General features: G+C 45.6%; 2 protein-coding genes across 31 annotated transcripts; both read right to left on the bottom strand.

The window, feature by feature from the left end:
* Positions 1 to 591: 591 nt before the first annotated feature.
* Positions 592 to 3,439, bottom strand: LOC108164202 (gustatory receptor 23a). 2 transcript variants are annotated; one of them, XM_017299832.2, is made up of 3 exons: positions 1,968 to 3,439; positions 784 to 942; positions 592 to 724 (listed from the first exon to the last, which is right to left on the bottom strand). In XM_017299832.2, the coding sequence occupies exons 1-3, from the start codon at positions 2,841 to 2,843 to the stop codon at positions 641 to 643; spliced, it is 1,119 nt and encodes a 372-aa protein (XP_017155321.1). In that variant the 5' UTR covers positions 2,844 to 3,439; the 3' UTR covers positions 592 to 640. The 2 variants fall into 2 exon arrangements, with proteins under 2 accessions (XP_017155321.1, XP_033248485.1); XM_033392594.1 differs by lacking the exon at positions 1,968 to 3,439 and adding an exon at positions 1,002 to 1,862.
* Positions 3,440 to 7,876: 4,437 nt separating this feature from the next.
* LOC108164200 (serine-rich adhesin for platelets) lies at positions 7,877 to 14,729 on the bottom strand. 29 transcript variants are annotated; one of them, XM_033393798.1, is made up of 29 exons: positions 13,716 to 14,725; positions 13,564 to 13,659; positions 13,411 to 13,506; positions 13,273 to 13,362; positions 13,148 to 13,213; positions 12,995 to 13,090; positions 12,842 to 12,937; positions 12,689 to 12,784; positions 12,536 to 12,631; positions 12,383 to 12,478; positions 12,292 to 12,325; positions 12,136 to 12,197; positions 11,678 to 11,773; positions 11,526 to 11,621; positions 11,219 to 11,314; positions 11,066 to 11,161; positions 10,913 to 11,008; positions 10,760 to 10,855; positions 10,455 to 10,550; positions 10,302 to 10,397; positions 10,149 to 10,244; positions 9,996 to 10,091; positions 9,843 to 9,938; positions 9,690 to 9,785; positions 9,537 to 9,632; positions 9,384 to 9,479; positions 9,228 to 9,326; positions 9,077 to 9,172; positions 7,877 to 9,024 (listed from the first exon to the last, which is right to left on the bottom strand). In XM_033393798.1, the coding sequence occupies exons 1-29, from the start codon at positions 13,757 to 13,759 to the stop codon at positions 8,016 to 8,018; spliced, it is 3,516 nt and encodes a 1,171-aa protein (XP_033249689.1). In that variant the 5' UTR covers positions 13,760 to 14,725; the 3' UTR covers positions 7,877 to 8,015. The 29 variants fall into 29 exon arrangements, with proteins under 29 accessions (XP_033249689.1, XP_033249690.1, XP_033249698.1 ...); XM_033393799.1 differs by having other exon boundaries at positions 13,273 to 13,353; positions 13,716 to 14,723; XM_033393807.1 differs by lacking the exon at positions 10,149 to 10,244 and having other exon boundaries at positions 13,716 to 14,727.
* Positions 14,730 to 17,928: the final 3,199 nt, after the last annotated feature.

The raw sequence follows: 17,928 nt of genomic DNA, 5'->3' as shown, positions 1-17,928 counted from the left end.
ACTCCGGCTCCGACCCGGACTGGGGAGAGGGGACTGCGGCGTGGGCGGCATAAATAATTAGGGCCACAGAGGCAACTATGACAAAGCTAGTCGGCATCGCGATGTTCCTGCCGCTTCCCAACACTGCTCTGGGATGGATTGTTTAAGTTTGTCTGATTTCAGTGACGTGTGGGATGGGATGCCCTGCCATGAGGGATGTGTGCAAATAACTTTTATAATTGATTAGGAACTTATGATAGCGTTTCATTTTTGCTTATTCCGGCACTTTTGGTGTCTCTTAGTGTTTTTCAACACTGCTCGCTCGAGGATTGTTTGTTTAAGCTTTCAATTCTTGTGGGATGTATGCAAATAGTTCTTAAAATTGATTAGAAACTTCGCCTAATGTTTAATTTTTATACAGAGAGGAAATGGGATAGACGGAGTGCAGGAATATATTGTATTAATTGGCTTAATCATAAGATATATATTTATATATTATAGGCATTCAGCGGGAGCTCAAAAATGTATTTTTCTAATCTTATAAGCATCTGCATCTAAGTTTTTAATGGTTTCTATGCATTTAATTATTTATTTGCGGTTTGCCATCCCACAATTACCAAACGATTGTTCGCGGAATCCAGCATCGCTCCTCTGCTATCCACTATCCCGGATACGCATTGGCACTCCTCTCCGCAAACATAAACTGTATGAGAATGACCAAGTAAGTGACGACGGCTGCAAACATCTGAAATGGATTGATTGAAGCCTCATCACTCCCCCACTCGATGGCGGCCATTCGCTTACACTACTCAGCAGATGCAGATTGAGGCTGAAGAAGTCCTTGGCGGTGACCACAAAGCGCTGGTGCAGCGTCTGCAGGGAGAACTCACTGACCAGATGGTTGTAGCGCCTGCTGCCCAGCGGCTTCACCAGCTTGGAGATGAGACAACCGATCTCGCGACCCTGAAACGATGGTGTTAGGAAAGTAAGTAGACGGAGAAGTCGGGAGGATAGAGCCTCACAAGGTTGTAGCTCTGCTGGCAGTGCCAGCAGGCGGCCGACATCTGAAGGGCCACATTGACGATGAAGCCCAAGTTCTGCAAGATGGGATACAGCCCAGAGGGCGTGGTCCGCAGATCGATGAACAGCCAGTAGGCGTTGCACACGAACCCCGCGAAGAAAACAATGAAGATGATCAGCAGACTGCAGCCAAATCTCTCGTTGATGCGGGAGTACAAATGGTAGAGCTCGTTGTAGCGCCGCTTCAGGTCAACTAACCGAGCCGTCTGATGGTCCAGATACATGGCCTGCAGCTTGCTCTGGGGCCAGCTACAAGCCAGCTCCCGGGCCAGAGCCTGCAACTGGCGACGGGCCAGGCGGACGCGCAGATTCACATACATGACCTGTGCGATGAATGCTATGATCTGGAACTGCAGGCCCAGGAAGCTGGGCAGTGTCTTCCAGTAATACGAGATCACTCTCGCCGAGAACTTGTCCAGATTGGAGCACACCAAGTACTGAGCTCCAACGATGGGCACCAGGAGGCCCACTACAGTGACACCCACCACAGGATCACAGCACTCGAGCGAGTCAGAGTCGTCCTGCTGCAGGAAGCTGTTCGTCACGATAATGGCATGCGACCCGGTCTCACACACGAGCAGGACATAGCGCAGGACACAGTCCAGATCGCAGTCCTCGGTCCGGGTGGCTCTGTGCAGAGTCAGGGCCCAAATCGCTGTGTACCAGCACAGCCAGCAGCAGAACTGAAGCCACTGGACAGGCCGACTGTGTCGCCTGGATCTGAGGCCCAGTGCGGAGAGCGCCAGGTGGAGAAACCTGAGGACCACTCGCGCGAAAGCTTGCTTTCTGCTCAAGGGAAACATGACTACTGACACGAGTCAAGCCCTTCGCTAGGCACTCAAGTGGCGTACAAATCAGATCCATCATTGTCAGTGTTAATTGGTAGAGACTACAAGCTGTGTACTTACATTTTCGGCCCCCGCATCGCCGTACCACGAGAGAGTGGCTATGGGCGTGCCAAAGTCCACGGCGGTGGCTCCGTTGAAGGTGAGGATCAAGAGGTTCTGCTCCTCGTACAGTCCCGTGAGCATCCAATAGGCGTTGGTCACAAACTCGAAGCTGGTCGCCAGGTGCAGCCCCAGCATGCCCCAGCCGTAGCAGTCGCTAAGCACCTCGTAGCACTCGAAGATGCGTTGGTAGGTCTTCCGGAGGGTCTGCAGCTGGGCCCACTCCTGGACGCCGTACGGCTGCCAGAGGTCGTTGCCCGTGGCCAGGGCGAGCAGGGAGCGGCGCAGCTGGAGCGAGCGATGGTTGAGATCCATCACGTGCTGCACCAGCTGCACGTAGCGGAGGCGCAGCAGCCACATGAGCGGCAGGGAGATCAAGAACACTGGGGATATCATTGTCCCGACTTCGGCGCTGATCAGGACTCTCACCAGATCGCAGACGAACTGGGTCCCAATCAGAGGCAGCAGGTACGCGGCTTGGCGTCCTCGTCCGAACCTCCCGAGGCGCTGCAGCTGGAGCTGCGACTGGAAGCGCAGGTCCTCCAGCTGTCCGTGGGTCTTCTGCTTCAGCACGCTCTCCAGGAGGAGCAGCAGACCCAAAACGGTGCTGCCCATGAAGAGCATTGTGCCCACGACATTGCCCACACTCTCCGTGGCCACCGACCAGAAGCCGATGCCGACTGCCAGCAGGTATACGAGGTACACAATCCAACAGCAGCGAATCGCCAAGGACAGCAGCAGGGAGCAGGGCTGGGAGCTGGGGGGCAGCGGCACTAGCCCCATTAGCCAGAACACTCCGGCCAGACAACGTCGCGTGAGACACTCGAATGAGTTCATACTGTAGTCAGAACTGGAAGTGATTGTTGTGAACGACACTCGATGCACTCGAGGCAACTATTCATCAGTGGAACGATTGTAACTGTCATGTCGGAGTGGGTTCTACGTTCCATTTATAATTATTAAGTGACTCAGCTAAAACTCACTAAAGCTGGAGTCCCCTCTGATCAAATACGGCAGATAGGTCGTGGCTTTGATGAAGACATCCATCACCAGCACCCGGTCGCATATCGAGCTTTTACACCAGAGAAAGTTGCCAATAGGAAGGGTGAGTGTTTCTGCATGCAGTTCCCAGTAATTCTGGATATTTATTCACTTTTATATCAACTAGCCTTACTGCTCAAAGGCCTGGAAAATTTACGGAGTAGCAAATGATGGGGTAGATCTTCCCATAAGATTCGAGCTTAAATCGATTGAATCGATCGCTGGCTAGGTCAAGGAGTGGTAAATCGAAGAAGCAGGCTCCCAACTTGTCCAAGAGCCGCCCGTAATACACCAGTAAAGAGCGCTGAGGATACCCTAAGCCATGCACCAGACACCTGTAAGTGTATAACTTTCATTTGTGAATATATAACAAAGACAGTGCACATCTGTCCAGACGCAGAAGCAGCCAATAGAGAAAGTAGGAGCCATAGAAGAGATCAAACCATGGAGCGTGGGGTATCTGAAATATCATAAAAAGGCGCTTGTTGTGGGACATCTACCTCGCCCAGATGTGTTGGACTGCACCGAAAGCCACACTATGGAATCTTTGGAGCAAAAATGTTCATCGCCAAAGCTTCTAAGGACTAGGCGACTCAGCTGAAGTTCTGGATTAAGTACCTATTGAAATACAGAGAGAACTGTGGGCTGAGCTGTGCGTCAAGAACAGCAGTCGTAAGGTGACCACGAGGGACATCGGCAACGCGACAATCCCGTGGAGCTACCTGAAGGTAGTACCTGCCAATGTAGTAGAGGTGGACATACGGAATCTCTTTATCCAGCGGAAACATTTTTTAAACTGTGGGAGAAAACAGCCAAATCTTTGTAGAAATCATTGGGAAATTCCTTTCAAAAATAGTTTTGTAATATTTGTAATGTCCTCCGTCGCAGGTCGAAGCTTCCATGCGGCCTTCGCCGAACAACTGATGCCGCGCTTGATATCGCGCATACGCAGTGGTGGCCAGACCACTAATGAAAGTAATTAACACATTAATAAATGAATGGAACACCAAGTCAATCGATTAATGTAAATGCAAATTAGATAAATGCGTCTGTGAATACATTTCGAGCTAATCCATGGATTAGCCCAGCATTCGCTGGTTTTTCCTGTGGAAAATCCAGGTTGAAACGCAATTTACCATTATATTATCCGCACAAAACCGCATTATGGTAAAAGCTTGTTTCCTTTTTCACATGCATATTATGGTGCTCCCCTTTGGCATTAGTGGCGCCATTAAATTTTGGCCAGTTGCCAGGGAGACTTCTCTAAGCCCTAAAATAATGCCGCCGAAAATTATTCCCACATATTGGTCACGTTTCCGAGTTCTTGCCATAATTGGCATAAGCAGAAAAGTCTTTTTGTTTAGAGGAAAATGAGTACTAGAAGAGGGGGCCGGGGGCCCGGGGCCGACGTGATGTCACAAAATTGTTTCAATTTAATTTGACTTTGATCGCCAGCTGACGCAGATGTCAGGCCTGATGACATGTGCCCCGTGCCGCCCCCCTGGTGCTCCACCACATGCGAAAAGCAATACAGCAATATCTGAGAGGGGACGAGCATGTCTCTGTTCTGTTTATGGATTTACATCAGCGCAAGCTGTGGCCCCATGGCCGGCGACTCGACTCTCAAACGATATTGTAATTGAAATCGATGATTTTCCATGGAAATTGTATTAACAGATGAACAGTTTTTATTGTAATAACTTTTATGGTAGCCCACTTTGCTTTTAGGAACACTAAAAAGTAATTTGTTTTGACACTTGAGAACTTTCCGTTTTTATGGCCAGCAAAGAGCACTCTTTCGCCCCATAAACATTAGTGAATATTATATGTATCTTTTTTATTTGCGCGCATGGAGTCTTTAAAATGTGAATACTTATGAGCACGGGATGGGAAATGGGACATGGGACATGGGGCAAAAGTTTCGTATCGTGTTCATAGATGGCTCTGACGAGTCTGCGTGTTTTATTGCCCAAGGAGCAGGGAAGTGGCCGAGAACTTCATAAATCACAGAAGTTTGTTTTTGGCCATGAAAAGGCTTACGGGGGTTTATCAAAATGAAAATTTATTGGCGCTTTGAATTTTAGATTTATGTATTCGCCCCCAATCCCAAGGATACGACTATTGACAGAGGACGAGGACTTGTTCTGCCCGGCATGTGCCGAAGAAAATTTCCAATAATCATTGCCTGCATTCTAGCCATTCTCTTGCTAGAGACGAGCAAGGCCTAATTGCCAATTTTCCACAGAATGGAACAGGGAAAAAGTCCGTATAATTGCGAAAATCTCTTTCGATGTTTGCTTTTGTTGTTTTTGCAGGTTAACAAATTGTCTGTGGTATGGACACCTGTAATCACATCTGGGATTCGGGCAAGCTGTGTATTTTTCCCACAGTTTTCTAGATCTTTGGTTCATCAAAAACGAGAGCTCTACTTGTATACCCGATGCTCTGTCCGTTTATATGTAATCTTATGATTTATGGAACTCTTTTAATATATTTAATATATCTCTCTGTCTGTCTTTTGGTATCGTTTTCGTTGGGTTCCCCTGTGGGGAAGGTGTTTAATTGGTAGGACAGCCAACGCAGACCGCACTTGTCATGAGAGATGCGCTTTTCCCATAGAGAGAAAGAAAGGCACCAGGACCGATAGTTAGATCTTGCACTCCGTTAATCTATTTCCATTTCTCCGCTACTGTCTCTCTCTTCCCACACCAATACCAAGCGCTTCCCTCCGCCAGTTTTCTCCGATTTTTCATGTGGATGCCACCGATTTTCATCCTGTGTGGAGGCCCTATGGAGGTAGTGGCAAGATTTTGAGAAAAAACTTGTTTCAGTGTGATATCTCAGGAGACTGGATGCAAAATTCGGTCGCTCTAGCGTTGATAGTCTCTGAGATAAAGGCACTCACCAAGGCAAGGGTGGACAGATGTTCAGAGAGACATATCTCTGTGGAATCGTCTATAGATGCTTATCGATTACACAATACAAACATTTTTTGATGTTACACACATCTACACAAAACTAATATATCCCCATTCTTGGCCTTTCGGTGATGGAGTTAACATATGGGACAAAAAACCAGAATTAGTTGGCTTCAAGTCCCAACAAAACCGTTTGATTTATTTAGATCCTTTTTGGGCCGTCTTGTGAGGGCTGATTAAAACCTTTACTGCAGAACAGAGGAGCAAACGGGCAATCCCATATGCACACGGAATAATTTGTTTGGTCTTTCGTTTTTCAAAGCAAACACATTTGCGGCACGGTACTGAGGATTGCAGCTGCAGCTCCTGGAGTGGGATTAATTTTCATTTAAATTCCGGCTTGTTAAATATGCAAAAAGTCTTTCCGGCTGTGGGCCAGCCAGCCCGTTGATGGTTAACGAACCAGTTTGCCACTCTGAGCAATTATTAAAATTGCAAAAGTCCATTTGCGACACCTTTGTGGGCGAGGTTAACCGCCAGAAGACAGTTGCCACTGTTTTAAAATCTTTATGGGAGATTTTCCTTTTCTCCCTCCAGAAAGTGGTCTGGTTTTTCCCCCAGAATCTTTGTGGGGAGCACTTCGAATTCAGGCTGTCCCTCACGTTTATGCAGTCGGTGTTCACTTATAAATGCGAAAACAGTCAGAATGCCAGTGCCCCACGGCCAGAGTTGCCTAATCTTCAAAGGCAGCCGCAACCCTTTTCGTTGGCCGGCAAGCTGGATAATTTGTAGCTTTGAAGCAAAAAGTCCTTGGGCAAAAATGCATAATTCATGGAACGTATCTCCCCTCCCTCCGTCCCTGTTTTCATCTCCTTTCTTAAACTTTGATGGTGCAACTTTTTAATCGGATTCCCCGGATTGCCACAACATCAGCTCATCGCCATCGATTTCTGCATCATATCTGTAGTTTTTCCCCCCTTCTGGTGGCTTTTTCCCAGCTCATTTTTGGCCAATAAGTGCCCGTGGGCAACCAAGTTTAAAACCTCAACTTGAAAGAGATAGAGCCGTCGGATTTTTTGGTTCATTTGTACTGTGTATCGGTGATATCCAAAGGCACTTTATACGAGTAGTTCTTTGCTGGGGGCAACTTTCGGCAACTTCTGAGCGAAATTGTGCACTCACTCGTGGACTTAATGAAGAAATATATAGTGATGGTCTTTTTATAGAGTCAAAAATCCACTCTTTTTATCCCATTCATATAGTTTAGGAGCTTTTAGGGCAGTAGGATCATCGGTTTTCCTGAACTGCTGCCAAAGGAAGAGCCTTCGGTCTTTCCCAAATGTTTGCAGCGCCTAAAACACCATTTAGTTCTAGCTCTAGATCGCTTGAAAGTGGATCTCAGGGAAGACTCATTCGTATGAGCGGAAACCATAATATTGAAAAATGTAACTCCAGTAATTACGCATAGCAGATTTGTGAATACAAAAAATGGGACTTCCTGTCACAGTTTTATGCGGAAAGTTCAGAGCCATTCGGGTAGGTGCTCTCAGCACGTCGGAAATGTATTCGAGGTCTTCCCTCCAGCAACTTGTTCCGCATAATGTGACATCCTGCCTGGAAAGTTGCGGCAAGAATGCGAAAATGTTTCGTTATTTATGTATGCGCCTGTTGCAGCTCCCAGTTGCCGCCCAGAAACCAGTGGTAACTTCTCCAGCAATTTGTTTGTTGTTCTGTGTGTTTGGGCGCAACTTTGGCCGGGTGATGTCTGAGGCGACTCCGGGCCTGGACCAGGCCTAGCCCTATCCTATAGTGCTGCTCGGTGGTCGGTAGAGCAGCTGTAGCTGGATGTAGCTGGAGCAGCTGGCTGGTAAATAAATCACGTATTTAAACAAGTTTCACAACTCGAAAGTGTAAACAGTGCACGTGCGGAACTTTGGTTTATGACAAATGTTCACGGTATTTCAGAGCACAAAAATGAAATTAAACAAAACAAACGAGATCCCAACCTATGATCGGGGAGCAGGAGAGCGGTTGGGGGGCGGGGGGTATTCTAGGAGTAGAGGAGCTGGCTATCCTTGTCCTGCTCGAGCCTGTGCTCCCACAACAGCTTGAAGGAAACGTCGCCGCAGACGCGTCCCTGCTTCTCGGACTGCTTCGTGGATCCGTCCTTGTACTGGGCCAGGATCGGCAGGAGGGCGGCGATGGCGGCCCGGGTTTTCGAGTGCTTGGTCGAGTGCAGGACCAGGACGAAGCCGCTGGGAAAGACAGCAAAGACTATGTCCTCCCCCTCGGTGCTGTAGGTGATGAAGGGCCGAGCGCGACAGTTGCGGGTCACCTTCGTGGTATGCTGCTCGTAAAGACGGTCCAGGTCCAGGCTGAAGGGCATGCAGAAGGAGGCGTGGACGATGTTCTGACTGAGGTTATTCACGTCCATCTTGAAGTCCAACTCCTCCACCATCCGCACCACCTTGAACAGACAGGTCAGAGCCGACTCGGCGGTCAAGGCGGTGGACACCATCTTGCCGCCCGCATAGATCTTGACCAGGCCAGTGGGATTGACGGTGCGGACCGAGACCGAGGGATGGCAGCCCGGATCGTAGCTGGAGTCAGAGATCAGGATGCACAGCTCGAAGATGTTGAACCGGCAGATCATCTCGATCACACAGCTGAAGGGTCTGTACAGCAGCTGCAGATGCTTTTCCACCGCGCTCAGCTTGCTCACGTCCTCAAAGATATTTTCGTAATTAATATCCACGTGAGGCTTTACGGATTCGTCCTCCTCCGAGCTGGAGTCCCACATAAACACGGGAAGCTGTCCGGAGCGATAAGAGTTCGACCCCACTTGCTTTTTGACCTTATCCGACTCACTGGCGACAGTCTTATGGTTTTGTAGACCCGTGAGCAGGCCCCACGTATCGACAGGCTCCTCAATATTGGGCACTTGCTCTTCAGCTTCAGGTCCCTTATCATCTGTGTCAACAGTCTTGGGCTCCACGAATGTAACCGCAACAGATGTGTCTTTCTGTGGCCACTGATCTACGCTGTCCTCCGCCTCGGCACTGGAGAAATTAGACTAAGGAAAGCGAAAGTAAAGTACATTGGAGAACTCACTTCCTACTGCAGTCGATCTCTAGGGAGTCATCGACAGCCATCTGGGTCGTCAAATACGTTTTGCACACGTGAGACACACTTTTCTCGGCCTCATTCCTGAAAAGAGGTCCATGGGTCACACCCGAATATGATCGTACCTTGTAGAACTTACTCCACATCCACAACGATCTTAGAAGAGTCACTTATCTGGTCCGTCTGGGTCGTTGTATCAGATATGACCTCCTGAGACCCACTTTTCTCAGCCTCATCCCTGAAAATAGTACAGTAGGTACAAGAAAAATGAGTGTACCTTGCAAGGAGAACTTACTTCGCATCAACGACGATCGTAGGAGTATCACTTATAGCCATCTTAGACGTTACATCAGAAATAGAATCTTCAGATAAACTTTTCTCAGCCTCATGTCTGAAAAAAGTACAGTAGGTACAAAAAATATGAGTGTGTCTTGCAAGGAGAACTTACTTCGCGTCAACAACGATCGTAGGAGTATCACTTATAGCCATCTTAGACGTTATATAAGATGTACTTTCTTCATATAAACTTTTCTCTGCCTCATGCCTGAAAAAAGTACAGTAGGTACAAGAAATATGAGTGTACCTTGCAAGGAGAACTTACTTCGCATCAACGACGATCGTAGGAGTATCACTTATAGCCATCTTAGACGTTACATCAGAAATAGAATCTTCAGATACATTTTTTTCAGCCTCATCTCTGGAAAAAGTACAGTAGGTACAAGAAAAATGAGTGTACCCTGCAAGGAGAACTTACTTCGCGTCAACAACGATCGTAGGAGTATCACTTATAGCCATCTTAGACATTATATCAGAAATAGAATCTTCAGATAAACTTTTCTCAGCCTCATCTCTGGAAAAAGTACAGTAGGTACAAGAAAAATGAGTATACCCTGCAAGGAGAACTTACTTCGCATCAACAACGATCGTAGAAGTATCAATTATAGCCATCTTAGACGTTATATCAGATATAGAATCTTCAGATAAACTTTTCTCAGCCTCATGTCTGAAAAAAGTACAGTAGGTACAAGAAATATGAGTGTGTCTTGCAAGGAGAACTTACTTCGCGTCAACAACGATCGTAGGAGTATCACTTATAGCCATCTTAGACGTTATATAAGATGTACTTTCTTCATATAAACTTTTCTCTGCCTCATGCCTGAAAAAAGTACAGTAGGTACAAGAAATATGAGTGTACCTTGCAAGGAGAACTTACTTCGCATCAACAACGATCGTAGGAGTATCACTTATAGCCATCTTAGACGTTATATAAGATGTACTTTCTTCATATAAACTTTTCTCTGCCTCATGCCTGAAAAAAGTACAGTAGGTACAAGAAATATGAGTGTACCCTGCAAGGAGAACTTACTTCGCATCAACAACGATCGTAGAAGTATCAATTATAGCCATCTTAGACGTTATATCAGATATAGAATCTTCATATAAACTTTTCTCTGCCTCATGCCTGAAAAAAGTACAGTAGGTACAAGAAATATGAGTGTACCTTGCAAGGAGAACTTACTTCGCATCAACAACGATCGTAGGAGTATCACTTATAGCCATCTTAGACGTTATATAAGATGTACTTCTTCATATAAACTTTTCTCTGCCTCATGCCTGAAAAAAGTACAGTTGGTACAAGAAATATGAGTGTACCTTGCAAGGAGAACTTACTTCGCATCAACGACGATCGTAGGAGTATCACTTATAGCCATCTTAGACGTTATATAAGATGTACTTTCTTCATATAAACTTTTCTCTGCCTCATGCCTGAAAAAAGTACAGTTGGTACAAGAAATATGAGTGTACCTTGCAAGGAGAACTTACTTCGCATCAACGACGATCGTAGGAGTATCACTTATAGCCATCTTAGACGTTATATAAGATGTACTTTCTTCATATAAACTTTTCTCTGCCTCATGCCTGAAAAAAGTACAGTAGGTACAAGAAATATGAGTGTACCTTGCAAGGAGAACTTACTTCGCATCAACAACGATCGTAGGAGTATCACTTATAGCCATCTTAGACATTATATCAGAAATAGAATCTTCAGATAAACTTTTCTCAGCCTCATGTCTGAAAAAAGTACAGTAGGTACAAGAAATATGAGTGTACCTTGCAAGGAGAACTTACTTCGCATCAACAACGATCGTAGAAGTATCAATTATAGCCATCTTAGACGTTATATCAGATATAGAATCTTCAGATAAACTTTTCTCAGCCTCATGTCTGAAAAAAGTACAGTTGGTACAAGAAATATGAGTGTACCTTGCAAGGAGAACTTACTTCGCATCAACGACGATCGTAGGAGTATCACTTATAGCCATCTTAGACGTTATATCAGAATAGTAATCTTCAGATAAACTTTTCTCAGCCTCATGCTCTGAAAAAAGTACAGTAGGTACAAGAAATATGAGTGTACCTTGCAAGGAGAACTTACTTCGCATCAACGACGATCGTAGGAGTATCACTTATAGCCATCTTAGACATTATATCAGAAATAGAATCTTCAGATAAACTTTTCTCAGCCTCATCTCTGGAAAAATACAGTAGGTACAAGAAAAATGAGTATACCCTGCAAGGAGAACTTACTTCGTATCAACAACGATCGTAGAAGTATCAATTATAGCCATCTTAGACGTTATATCAGATATAGAATCTTCAGATAAACTTTTCTCAGCCTCATGTCTGAAAAAAGTACAGTTGGTACAAGAAATATGAGTGTACCTTGCAAGGAGAACTTACTTCGCATCAACGACGATCGTAGGAGTATCACTTATAGCCATCTTAGACGTTATATAAGATGTACTCTCTTCATATAAACTTTTCTCTGCCTCATGCCTGAAAAAAGTACAGTAGGTACAAGAAATATGAGTGTACCTTGCAAGGAGAACTTACTTCGCATCAACGACGATCGTAGGAGTATCACTTATAGCCATCTTAGACGTTATATAAGATGTACTTCTTCATATAAACTTTTCTCTGCCTCATGCCTGAAAAAAGTACAGTAGGTACAAGAAATATGAGTGTACCTTGCAAGGAGAACTTACTTCGCATCAACGACGATCGTAGGAGTATCACTTATAGCCATCTTAGACGTTATATCAGATATCTCAGAAAACAGTACAGTAAAAAGACATTACAAGAGATGTCTTGAAAACTTACTTCTCATGGGTTCCTATAGCCATCTTGACGATATCAGATATAGAATCTTCAGATAAACTTTTCTCAGCCTCATCTCTGGAAAAAGTACAGTAGGTACAAGAAATACGAGTGTACCTTGCAAGGAGAACTTACTTCGCATCAACGACGATCGTAGGAGTATCACTTATAGCCATCTTAGACGTTATATCAGATATAGAATCTTCAGATAAACTTTTCTCAGCCTCATGTCTGAAAAAAGTACAGTAGGTACAAGAAAAATGAGTGTACCCTGCAAGGAGAACTTACTTCGCGTCAACAACGATCGTAGGAGTATCACTTATAGCCATCTTAGACATTATATCAGAAATAGAATCTTCAGATAAACTTTTCTCAGCCTCATCTCTGGAAAAAGTACAGTAGGTACAAGAAAAATGAGTATACCCTGCAAGGAGAACTTACTTCGTATCAACAACGATCGTAGAAGTATCAATTATAGCCATCTTAGACGTTATATCAGATATAGAATCTTCAGATAAACTTTTCTCAGCCTCATGTCTGAAAAAAGTACAGTTGGTACAAGAAATATGAGTGTACCTTGCAAGGAGAACTTACTTCGCATCAACGACGATCGTAGGAGTATCACTTATAGCCATCTTAGACGTTATATAAGATGTACTTTCTTCATATAAACTTTTCTCTGCCTCATGCCTGAAAAAAGTACAGTAGGTACAAGAAATATGAGTGTACCTTGCAAGGAGAACTTACTTCGCATCAACAACGATCGTAGGAGTATCACTTATAGCCATCTTAGACGTTATATAAGATGTACTTTCTTCATATAAACTTTTCTCTGCCTCATGCCTGAAAAAAGTACAGTAGGTACAAGAAATATGAGTGTATCTTGCAAGGGGAACTTACTTCGCATCCACTACGATCGTAGAAGTATCCCTTATATCCATGTGGATCGTCATATCAGCCTCATCTCTGGAAACAGTACAGTAAGTACAGGACATTCTGAGGCACGAGTGTCTTGTAAAACTTACTTCTCATGGGTGTCTCCTATAGCCATCTTGGACAGCATATCAGATAAAGAATCTTCAGATAAACTTTTCTCAGCCTCATCTCTGAAAAAACTACAGTAGGTACAAGAAATATGAGTGTACCTTGCAAGGAGAACTTACTTCGCATCAACACCGATCGTAGGAGTATCACTTATAGCCATCTCAGACATTATATCAGATATAGAATCTTCAGATAAACTTTTCTCAGCCTCATCTCTGGAAAAAGTACAGTAGGTACAAGAAATACGAGTGTACCTTGCAAGGAGAACTTACTTCGCATCCACAATGATCTTGGGATTATCGCTTATAGCCGTCTGGGACATCATATCAGATATGGAGTCTTCAGATAAACTTTTCTCAGCCTCACTCCTGAAAACAGGGTCGTGGCTATAACGAATACTACGCTCCTCACTTGGAGAACTCACCTCGAATCAATGGCGACGGTCTTCTGGGTGTTGCTTTTATCCATCTGAGATCACTTGAAGGGGCAGTTTTTTTAACAGAAAGTATTTTCCTTCGCTTGAAATTTTATTTCATTCAATCTGACTATTCCGAGTATTTCGAAATGAACTAAATACAGTATTTTGACGTAAAAGGCAACTCCTTAGTCGGGAGTTGAGTAATTGCTTTTGACATCTGGTGCTCGCAAAATGGCAGTTAGCCACAAAATTTAGGCGGCAAGGACACGACAAACTCCAACAAATTGTTGCAACAGCAACAAAGGAAGAGTCAGATAACGGGGGACCATCGAAAGCCATTTCAGTCAACTTATGCGCTTGTCAGGCTTATATTTACACACAGTTGACCATATTTTATGTCGATTCCGGTTATGAAATTTACAGAGCTGTCAGAAAGAGTTCGGCGACATTTTAGTAAATATTGAAATTTAATCAAGTAAAGTGCAACGCACACAGAGGCAGAGGCATACACACACACGTATAGCAGGCCGGGACAGGGACAGGGACCGGGACCGATATGAACACGTCCCTCAGACCCTCAGACACCTGTCACCGTCGTCGCTTGGCATTACTCCTACTCCTACTCGTACGAGGACCAGCACCAGCACCAGCACCAGGATGGTGCTTCCTTTCTCTGTGCTTCTGTGTGTGCGAGGTTGCACAATGGCTGTGCCAGTGTGTGTGGGTGTGTGTGTGTGTGTGTGGGTGCTTGTCGGAGTCAACAATCAATTGAATCGATTTCATTTTACAAATTGCGTTGAATTTTGTGGTGCAGCCACCACCAGCTGCAATTGACGGGGTAGCCAGTGGCAACAATAACGAGCCCTGGATGGCTTACATCGGCAGGGCATGCAGATGGACTGGGACCGTCTCGTGTGGACTGATTTTGATGATCAATTGCTACATGCAACAGCTTCTAATTGGAAGTAACCCCCAGCTGCCGGCCCAAGACACCCAGATGAATGGAAGAATATCGATTGAGCTTCCCCTTTGGGAACGGCCAGGCCCGGACCGGCCCGACCCGGGCTCTGGCTAAAAATACCCATTCAATAAACTCAATTTAAAGTGCGAATATTGTTTCCTTGTGCCAGACCCGAAAACCCATTTGTCATACATGGAATTGCAATTTAGAGCCGGACACGGACCCTTGCCCGGCCGCATAATGCCCATGCTTAAATCGATTATATACTATTACGGCAGACGCCTACGCAGTCCGCAATTAATATGCTTTTTGGATTTGTCCATTTCCATTCCCGTTCCCATTCCCGTTTGGGGTTTGAGGGTCTGTGAGTGCCGCGCTGCATCTGCAATTTTGTGCGGCTGTAATTAAAAGTTGTGGCGCCAACTGTGTCCAGGATCCGCGCACCCCCTCCCCCTCCCCCCGCCACTTATTTTAATTCAAATTGAAGTGGCGTTTCAGTGAGGGGCCAAGTAATTAGAACATACATAGGAGTACTCGAACGCTCCTGAAGAGGAACTGGAATCGAAGCTCTGCCCCAAGCCAAATTACATTTGGCGAGTCCGAAGCCTCCGACTCCCCACCGATGAACAATCGGAGATAAGTGCAGGCAGGCAGGCAGGCAAGCAGGCAGGCGGGCAGGCATGAAATATAGCAAATAAAGCACTCGCCCCCCACTGTGGCTGGGGCCTGTGGTGGTGCATGGCCCCTCCTCTCCATTCAAGTAAAATGTCGCCGGCACGCAATGTTTTCATTTAGCTAATAGTCATTAGGCAAGCGACGAGTAACAATTCGAATAATTACAATTCCTTTGTGGCGGCCGTAAAGAGGAACACCGGAAGGGGCCACCTCTGAGTGGGGGCGGGGACGGGGGTCATGTAATCATTTTGTGGCTCGAATTGTTTCCCCCCTTTTTTTTTTTTTTTTTTAGAAAATTGATTAACACTCGCGCTGGGGCAGATAGAGCACGCTTTAACCCGGGAGTCTCGAGCCCCACCCGTGGGCAACTTTTTCGTTCTCCTTTCGACTGCGGAGGTCTTCAATCCGATTGACACATTAATAAATGTGTTGCCCATGCAACTGACAGTTTTTCCTCCATTTCTCCATTCCTCCATTCCATTTTCCGTTTTCCTTCCTTCGGTTTCCTCGAAACAGAGTGTTAAGTGCATTGGAAAGTTCTTTGCCACTTCTTTTGTTTTTTTTGTTGTTTTTTTTTCATGAACTTTCCTTCTTTTTTCCACGCATGGTCATCCACCAGGAACTTGGCAACTCTGCCGCTGTCGTCGCTGTTGCTAAAGGTGTTCATGCGTGCCAAGAAATCAATAGAAAAAGTTTGAAATTACAAAATTGGAAAGAAAACAAATAGTGGGACGTACGAACAAAATAGGCAAACAATCAGAGGGACAGACGTACCAATGGAGGGGGTGGTAGAGGGTGGCAGAGTAGATATTGAAGGGGGTTTCAATCCCTCGAGATGGGGGAGAATGTTGGCTCTGGCCAGCCCCAAAGGCAAACAAATCCTCTGACTCTGACAAATGTTGAAAAGTTTAACTGCAACTTTTTATGGATTTTTCCCCCACAAACCCACTCCCACTCCCACTCCCTCTCTCTGTGTCCCTCCCCCCTTTTATGCTCGTGTGTGTGTATTTTTTCCAGCTGCAGATGCAGTTTAGGAAGCACCACATGGGTAAAAGTGTGTGAAGTGATGGTCTGAGGGATTATCAACATGGATGGAGGATGGTGGATGGAGAATGGAGGATGCTGGATAGAAAGAACTGTATTATACCCACTCGTACTCCCACTCGTACTCGTGTCTGAACTTTTTTACAGCACAATAGACGAATGAATAGACGAATGAACGAATGTTGGAATAAAATATGCTGAAAGTATGCCCCGGCATGAGGTACGAAAACATTTGTTCACTTTACAACTCCCAGAGAAATTATGAATTTCCAGAGACGAGATATAAACTTTACAGAAAGAGAGTCTATCCCTTGCGTGTTTTCTGTATCCCCATCGTCAGTACCTATTTATGGTTTAAGCCCAGATCTAGCTAGTAGCTCTCCCACAGTCCGAGTTAAGGCCTCGACATGTCACGGCTTTGGCAGCGGAAAGCCCACGCCTGAAGGACAGCATTAATGTCGGAATGGTCCCTGCTGATGTCACATGTGTATCCGGGTTCGTCGCGGTCTGGAATCCGCGCATCCTCATAAATTATGCCGTCGATGGAACATTTTGTTGCCAGCAATCGGCAATCGATGGCACAGCCCTTCTGGCTCCCTCATGTGTCGTGATTTATGCCCCTCGAAAGCAACGAATTAAAATAGCTTGCAACTCGCAACAGACGAGAATTTATGGGCCGTTTATTGATGCACAAAATGCAATTTTAGCGGCCAGCTTATCCGATAGATCCACGGATTCCGTCGCGTTAGAGGCAACAATTCCTTGAGGTTTTTTTTTAAACGACGTAACCGGGTCCCCAACAAAATACTTACGGAACGAATGTTTGCGTACAGCATTTTTCGCTTTCCACTAATTTCCCCAAGGCATTTTCCCCTGAATAACTAAAAACCTGAGCGCACCTTCACGGGGGACCCACGCAGGGCGGGGTGCGTGTGAATGTGTACCCGTACCCACCCGCACACACCCGCACACACCCGTACGTACGTGTAAATGTCGTAAAAGTTTCCGTTTCCGTTGCGTTTTATTTTGTATTCCTTGGAGCAGGGCAAAAAGGATTTCGTTTGCTCCTAATTGCAACTTTAGTTGTCAATTGTTGGGGTTCCCATCGGCTGCTGCTGCTGCGAGTGACATCAATGCCAGGCATTCGATACCCCGACGAGGCCCCTGGGGGACCCATACAATGGCGGCTGAATGCGTATCTGTGAGTGCAGATTCGAAGTAGGAAACTTGTGCGGTTTTCTCCCGGAAATAGGAGCTCACAGTTTGCTCGGAACAGAGCCCACATTTCCTCGGAAGCAAGGCCCTTTCATCTGAAATACAAACCCCAGAAACCTAGCCATAAGTATGTTTCTTTTCCCCCTTTATTCCGCCTTCTAGGCCCCGTTCTAGCCAACTCTTATTTGTCACTTGTTCTACCTCTTTTTCCTCCCATTTTCCACTCCTTTCTCTCAGTGTTGTGAAGCTGTTGATGCCATAGATTTGCTGCTTTCATACCTCGAATGGCAAAGTGGCTGTGGCCTGGCCCCCAGTCCGAACGAC

This window comes from Drosophila miranda, chromosome 4 (genome assembly GCF_003369915.1).
Source record: "Drosophila miranda strain MSH22 chromosome 4, D.miranda_PacBio2.1, whole genome shotgun sequence".
NCBI lineage: Eukaryota > Metazoa > Arthropoda > Insecta > Diptera > Drosophilidae > Drosophila > Drosophila miranda.
This window is presented reverse-complemented; position numbering and strand designations above follow the sequence as displayed.